The 8,416-nt window shown below is 31.4% G+C and overlaps 1 protein-coding gene across 1 annotated transcript; it reads right to left on the bottom strand.

Moving 5' to 3' along the window:
* On the bottom strand, positions 6,433-7,164 carry LOC104729738 (auxin-induced protein 15A). Its single transcript, XM_010448734.2, has one exon. The coding sequence runs from the start codon at positions 7,051-7,053 to the stop codon at positions 6,730-6,732; it is 324 nt and encodes a 107-aa protein (XP_010447036.1). The 5' UTR covers positions 7,054-7,164; the 3' UTR covers positions 6,433-6,729.

Here is an 8,416-nt window from a genome sequence, read left to right as displayed (position 1 = left end):
TTATCATTTGTGACCATTTGAGACTATAGTTTCGTAACAATAAGATACATAATTAAAACGTTATTTTAAACACGAATTGTGACGATTTAAAAACGTTTTGTTAGTCTGTAATTAAGACAGTTTTGTTACTTTTTGGTGTCGTAGTTATTGATGACAAAATGGTTACTAATATATTCGTTGCAACTCTTGTGACGTTTTTGTTACAAATAAAAATTTGTGACCATTGTATTGCAACCATTCAAAAATCGTCACAAATTCGTAACAATGTTTATATTATGACTAAATACTTTATATTGTGACTAAATATTTCGTCTTAATACAATTATTTTCTTGTAGTGTTGGTCTTTTAAGTTTTAGAATTTTTAAGTTTTAGAATATCAATAATTTATGTAAGATTCTCAATGCACTTTTACTTGTGGAAAAGGAGGTCTGTAGATTATTTTCCACATTTGTCCACACAAAAAAAAAAAATTTATTTTCCACATATTAAGATTTGAGTCTCTCTCTCTCTCAAACTTAATTGACCAAACCATAAAACCAACGTTATCTAATTTCATTGGTACGGTGTACGTGGTACCTCCACCGAATCATCCCACCTAAATCTTACGCCTGATTTTAACAGTTAGATAATCTTCCCACTTGGATTTTCCCCACCTTCTACGAAAATAAACATACATATATGGCTTTAGTAGGATCTAATTAAGAGAATATCTACACGATACCAAATATATCTACGTACAAAGATCATTTCGAATAAATTTGTCGTTGTGGATTGAAACATGCATGAAATTTTTTTGTGACGATCGATGATATGTGTTTACGTTTACTAATTGAATTATGTTTAATAAAGGATTTAGGGCAAGTAGCCGGACTGAATCCCATGATCTCCCGGCATATCCCCAAGAAGTTGTAACATTTTTTTTTTTTTTTTTGCATAAGCTCAATCTCTTTTGAAGTTTTAACATTTTTCAATGATCTAAAAGCGATTTCTTTATAGACTGTGTCGCTGTTTCTTCGTTATGACCTTTTTGTTTCACTAGAAAAGAGTGTTTGAATCTCCGAGTAATCATAGATATTAACCATATAATATTGGAAAATATTCATCATAAAAGAAATAGTTGACAGATTGATATTGTGCTTTTACTAGACAAGAAAATCTTGGTAAATCATATTTGCTTTTGCGTGAGTATTCATCAAAGCACTAACAAAATGATTTTACTATTGACTGTTTTATCATTATTAGACTTTTGTTAACGATCTGATCATACGAAGAAATCATTTTTCGAGGGTTTATGGGTAGAACTGTTCTGGTCCTGCCAAGATTCGTAAAATATGGATCGGATTAAACCAGATCCTGATTTTTTTCTCAAAACCTAGAAATCGGTCAAGGCCAGACAAAAATGAAAATCTAAACATCGGAGATTAATATTAGAATCTGCATCAATTAAATAAAAAATAGTGGAGACCTAACAAGTTGAACCGACTATTAAGTTTACTGTATGGACCTAACTCTTTTAATCAATGAACGCAAACCGAATTAAAAGTCGATAGTTACATTCAGGGAGTTACTATTTCCTGAACAAGTTGAACTCCGACGTTTCGTAACCTNTATAATAATAATTGATGATAAATACTATTGCGATGTAGTTCTTGTTTGATGATAAATCGATAAATACTATTGCACTTTCATTTTTTCAGTAACAAAAGTTTGTCACAATTAGTGACGAATATGCTATGATAATATTAATCGTCACTCTTATGACGACATTGTGACCAATATGTTGTTGCAAATTAGTTATGAATTTATAAAAGATATGCAAGTCACAGTTTGTGACATAAAAATGAGTAAACTTTAGTCATAAAATAGTATAAATTGTTATGTCATTTATACAAAGCCCATTAAGCCAAGTCTCTAACCCTAATTTAACAAGACTTATTTAAGAGATGATTAGGTTTTATTCTTTATAATTTCGTGCCTCCATAACCTAGAGAGAGAGAGAGTGAACCATTTGAGATTAAGGACAGATCTTACATGCTCTAGGAGATGGTGGAAAATAAGGGGTAAACGGACTCTTTTATGGACGAATTTTGGTGAGCAATTTTCCAACCCATAGATGTAAGTTTTCCCCAAAGGATTTTGTAACCCCTTTTGTAAATTAAAAGTTATACATGTTTTCTCAAACCTATTCTGCGCAGATTCGCGAATTAACATCAGTCATCTTGTGAAATCGTTTCCCACTGCTACAAATTGAACCAGAAGCTGATCTACCAACCGTTGGAAAGATCTGAGTCTTACCTTTCCAGAAAGCCTGAAATCGTTTCCATAGGAGTTATAACATGGAAGTTATCATCGAATATGTTCATCTGGACGAATTTGTGATTTTTTTTTTTGTAAGAATAAAGATAGCTTATAATGTATATCTAATGTTTATGATTATAAAAAATTTGTATGATAATAAATTTAAAAAATAATATTGTTTTGAGATTGATTTTTTTGTTATAATTTTTATCATATGCAATGAATTTTTATTATTAACACCATTTGAAAATAACTTCTAATGATAAAATTGGACATTATGATAGTCACAAAATATCATGATTTTTGAGTATTTGTTAAAATTTTGCGACAAATTTCTAATTATCATTTGTGACCATTTGAGACTATAGTTTCGTAACAATAAGATACATAATTAAAACGTTATTTTAAACACGAATTGTGACGATTTAAAAACGTTTTGTTAGTCTGTAATTAAGACAGTTTTGTTACTTTTTGGTGTCGTAGTTATTGATGACAAAATGGTTACTAATATATTCGTTGCAACTCTTGTGACGTTTTTGTTACAAATAAAAATTTGTGACCATTGTATTGCAACCATTCAAAAATCGTCACAAATTCGTAACAATGTTTATATTATGACTAAATACTTTATATTGTGACTAAATATTTCGTCTTAATACAATTATTTTCTTGTAGTGTTGGTCTTTTAAGTTTTAGAATTTTTAAGTTTTAGAATATCAATAATTTATGTAAGATTCTCAATGCACTTTTACTTGTGGAAAAGGAGGTCTGTAGATTATTTTCCACATTTGTCCACACAAAAAAAAAAAATTTATTTTCCACATATTAAGATTTGAGTCTCTCTCTCTCTCAAACTTAATTGACCAAACCATAAAACCAACGTTATCTAATTTCATTGGTACGGTGTACGTGGTACCTCCACCGAATCATCCCACCTAAATCTTACGCCTGATTTTAACAGTTAGATAATCTTCCCACTTGGATTTTCCCCACCTTCTACGAAAATAAACATACATATATGGCTTTAGTAGGATCTAATTAAGAGAATATCTACACGATACCAAATATATCTACGTACAAAGATCATTTCGAATAAATTTGTCGTTGTGGATTGAAACATGCATGAAATTTTTTTGTGACGATCGATGATATGTGTTTACGTTTACTAATTGAATTATGTTTAATAAAGGATTTAGGGCAAGTAGCCGGACTGAATCCCATGATCTCCCGGCATATCCCCAAGAAGTTGTAACATTTTTTTTTTTTTTTTTGCATAAGCTCAATCTCTTTTGAAGTTTTAACATTTTTCAATGATCTAAAAGCGATTTCTTTATAGACTGTGTCGCTGTTTCTTCGTTATGACCTTTTTGTTTCACTAGAAAAGAGTGTTTGAATCTCCGAGTAATCATAGATATTAACCATATAATATTGGAAAATATTCATCATAAAAAAAATAGTTGACAGATTGATATTGTGCTTTTACTAGACAAGAAAATCTTGGTAAATCATATTTGCTTTTGCGTGAGTATTCATCAAAGCACTAACAAAATGATTTTACTATTGACTGTTTTATCATTATTAGACTTTTGTTAACGATCTGATCATACGAAGAAATCATTTTTCGAGGGTTTATGGGTAGAACTGTTCTGGTCCTGCCAAGATTCGTAAAATATGGATCGGATTAAACCAGATCCTGATTTTTTTCTCAAAACCTAGAAATCGGTCAAGGCCAGACAAAAATGAAAATCTAAACATCGGAGATTAATATTAGAATCTGCATCAATTAAATAAAAAATAGTGGAGACCTAACAAGTTGAACCGACTATTAAGTTTACTGTATGGACCTAACTCTTTTAATCAATGAACGCAAACCGAATTAAAAGTCGATAGTTACATTCAGGGAGTTACTATTTCCTGAACAAGTTGAACTCCGACGTTTCGTAACCTACTAAAAGTAAGACACTATTTGCTGTAAGTCGTTCGTTGCTTAGTATGTGTCGTCACAATCCTTCTAAAAGAATTATCATGCTTTTACTTTTGGAAAAGTGCTTACGAGAGATCATAGTGTCTGCTAAATTATTAATTAACAGATTACATTTGTTGCTTTGTTAATTACAACTTGCAACTAATTAATGTAATCTAAACCTTAATTAATAAATAAATTCTTATTATGTTTGCATTGCTATCGTTTTATGAAAGTCTTTTCAATATGGAGTGTACGTATAATAAGTGTTTTCTTTTTAAAAATAAAAAGCAAAAAATGATCTCGGTTTTTATTATCTGACTAATCTTTCTAAAATGAATGTAGTCATCGAGTAATTCACGTATCGAGTTTTCTAATGGACTTAAAGAAGTATATATAACACCATATCCATCGATTAGCAAATTATAATTGATTTACTATAGTAGAAACGACTAAATCTTGGTTTTAGAATCTTGTTTGTTGTTCTTAAATTTTATAGTATTAAATTAATCAGCGTATTTGTGCATTAATTAAGTTGTTAAAACCAACGGAGCTTGAAATGCGTGATAAATCGTGCATCAAAATTCGAAATTAACGACTATTCAACAGAGATCCAAACAAAGAATTGTACAGTCGTTATAACGATTTAATATTTGGGGGCATGGGGAGGCCTAACCTTTTTCCCGATCAATTAGATAAAATGTTTTGATTACAGCTTTAAACTATTGTACGGAACAAGGAAAAGCCGTAGAAGAAGGAAACGTTTGATTGCGCATGCAGTTCATGTATATACACATCTATCTATACATATATAATGCTGACTCTAAAGAATGATTAAGAGACGCAATATTTGGAAACAGCTCAATATTATTTGTAAAGTCTTCTTTTGATATACAACTACTTCCATTACCACCATGCATGAGTCATTTTCTTTGCTTTATACACAATTATACCGTTGTATGTTTAACTTATATAAATGGGTAAATTATCATATGTCTTCTTTCCTTTATAGTAATGCTTATATAAATATTATATTATTAATAAGTAGATATTTTTAAAAATGGATTTAATATTTTATATCTGTAGCTTTTATATATCTAGTTGATAAAAAGAAGTCAGCGCTTTTTTGGTTGAGTAATGAATCAGCTTTCACTAGTACATATGGTAATATATAACAACAGAATTAGTTAGAGTTTTGGTATATAAGAGATGTATCCCAAAGAAGCTTTAGTAGAGACCAGCATTTGATACTTGTTAAAAGGTGATTGATAATTTAGTTACAGTTTACAAATTGTACTTGTATACTGTTGTAAGAGAGCATAGTTATTAAAAATTCGAAAAACCCCAAATTAATGTTATGTTAAAAATAAACAGTACGTACAGTTGATATAAATAAGCTGAAAAGGACAATTGCAGATGCCGAAACATGCATTACAATTTACAATCAAAGTATTAACAATAATCTACTATATAATAATGGTGAGAAACTAGTACTTATATATTTACTGTTAGGTGATTAGTGCGGTCGGTATGAATTAATAATAGTACTATAAAACATGCATTATGCAGTCAAAGTAGTGAATAGTAATAAATAATATTGGTGAGATAGTAGTTGTTATATAGTTACTGTGACTATATGTGCAAGTTTCTTCTCGAATAAATATACTATTGAATTAGTGCTTAGGCCCCCTGCACATATTAAAACTTCTTTTAAAATATTGGTGATTTGATGGCCTAATTTTCGTCCCAGGCACCCGTTAAACATGAACGAACGGTGACAAGAATATGCCGAACGTTCCGAACAAATGAATCTTATCTTAGTAACCATTTTTCTCCAAACGAATGTAGAAAACGCCTTATCTGGTTCCGTACGAGATATAAAGTACCCCACATTCTCTGACATACCCATGTTCAAGCATGCACTTTCAAAAGGTAATGTAACCATTGATATGATTTGACATAAAATCTTCCTTCTTTAAGAACACTAATGATTTAGCTATTACAGAGAAATTTAGTCTTAAATTAAATTTATTGATTAGGTTTTACAAGCAAGTTAAGTCCAAAGTTAATTACCTTTTTTTTTTTAATGCTTAAGATGTCTCTGAAAATACCTAATTTTTTGTAGGAGGTAAATGACAAAAAGCATTGCACAAGAATCAATAGAAAAATATTAGAACAAATGGAGGAATACTTTTTCTTGCATTGAATAACTTCTCTCACAGAATCAAGATCTGTGAGGAAAACATTACAAACTTTTCTTTACAGATCTAAACCCCATAGAATTTATATCTCATATGGGGTTTTCTCTCTTGTTAGACGAGTCAATTAACTCGTAAAAAAAAAACCCTAGATGGGTTTTAAAATAGAGGAAAAAAAAAATTACTTAGAAAAGAGAAGAGATGCGCCTTTTCTTCTTCTTTTGAACCATCTTCTTCTGCTTATTCTTCAAATGATGTAACTTAAAATATCATCGGATCATGGAGGTTAGGGTTTGAAACGCGAGTTCATCACATGGAATGGTGAGACCCATGTCGTGATCGAACCCAAATTCTTCCTCTGCTCGTCGTAAGAGAGATTGGAACTCAGGATGAGTCAAGAAGGAGATTGGGACAATGTATCTGCTTCTGTTCTCTCCAACATACACAGGGAAGTGTCCTTTTGGTACATCGAGTGGAAGGCAATCTTCATCGTACCCTCCTCCGTTCTTCTTCCCTAAGCTTGAGCATCTCTTCAGAATCTGCTTCAGCATTGCTGTTTGTGTGAGTTTTGAAGTTTTCTTTATTATAGCCATTTGTTTTTGTTTCTTGAGAGATGAAAGCTTTTGGTTGTGTTTGGAGAGAGAGAGAGAGAGAGAGAGAGTTATGGAGAAGGAGGTGGGTGGATATTGAGGAGTTGAGGACTATATATTTATAAATAAAGATTTTGTACGTCTAGATATGTTTCTACATATATGTGTGGGTAGAGAGAGAGAGAGAGAGAGACAGAGACACGAAGACATGTGCATATGTGTGTGGAAGGAGAAGGTGGGAGCCAAAATGGTAAAGGCCAGCGGAGGATTTAATTTCATTGTTGGTCCTCTCTGTGACATTGTGGCCCCTTCTGATCTCCTGGTCCTTACCAAGATATATCATAAATATTAGTATATCCTTTTTATTTGCTATTCCCTCTTTTTAGTTTTAATATTCACTTCTCAAACACGTATGTGACTACTTACTTGAACAAAAATAATCGGCAAGCAAAAACAGTTACTTTCATCTCGAAAGATAATGAGAATAGTTTATCTTCTACAACTTTAATTATGCTAAACTGAATCATTTCACTAAAAGATTTATAAAGTTATATATGCTGATATTTATATATATCGATTCCATCTTAAGTATCTGAATTACGAGGATTTCGTAAATGAAGTAGACATGAGATCTGGCCGCCGAATTGGGATTGCAAGGAGCTGACGGGGACGGTGGGATTTGATATAGCTCCTCGATAGACCAGTTCGTTTGTGCTTTTATATTACAAATATCTTTAACGGCAATGGAATTAGCTTGATCGACCTAGTGTGTTGCACAAAAATAGAAAATTAAAATGGGAAAATATTCTCCTAAATCCGATTTTTCCCAAAGAAGAAAATTAATATGGAAAAAAAAAGATTCTTCTATCAAAAGCAACGTTTGCTTTAACTACTATATACAGTCAGTACTCAGTAGTGCTCAATTTTTTATATAATAGAAAAACAGTTATCAAACTCCCAAAATTGAATGGCAGAAGAAAAAAATGCACACATGTCTTCTCTCTCTGTGTTGAGAGGTGTCATCGAAGAGCGTAAATCACGGACTTTGGAAAGAGTAATGGTACTGAAGAGTACAAAGTAGAAGAAGAGTGTTTGGAGTGTTGTTAAAATGTGGTTCGAGAGAGTGTGCCTGTGACACTTTCAGACAAAATTTCTTTTTCCTTTTTATTGCAGACACCCATGTGCATCTCCCTCATACCGTATTCTCTTCTTTTCTCTCTTTTTTTCATTTATTAATTTTTGCGTTTCTGATCGTTTTTCTTTTCCAACGGTTGGTTGCAGTTAATCCTCAACCTTCTCTATTTTCTTTTATAAACAAATATCTTTTTTTGTTCTGAATTAAAAACGCGTCTTAGGACACACAAAA

This window comes from Camelina sativa, chromosome 12 (genome assembly GCF_000633955.1).
Source record: "Camelina sativa cultivar DH55 chromosome 12, Cs, whole genome shotgun sequence".
NCBI classification, from domain to species: domain Eukaryota; kingdom Viridiplantae; phylum Streptophyta; class Magnoliopsida; order Brassicales; family Brassicaceae; genus Camelina; species Camelina sativa.
This window is presented reverse-complemented; position numbering and strand designations above follow the sequence as displayed.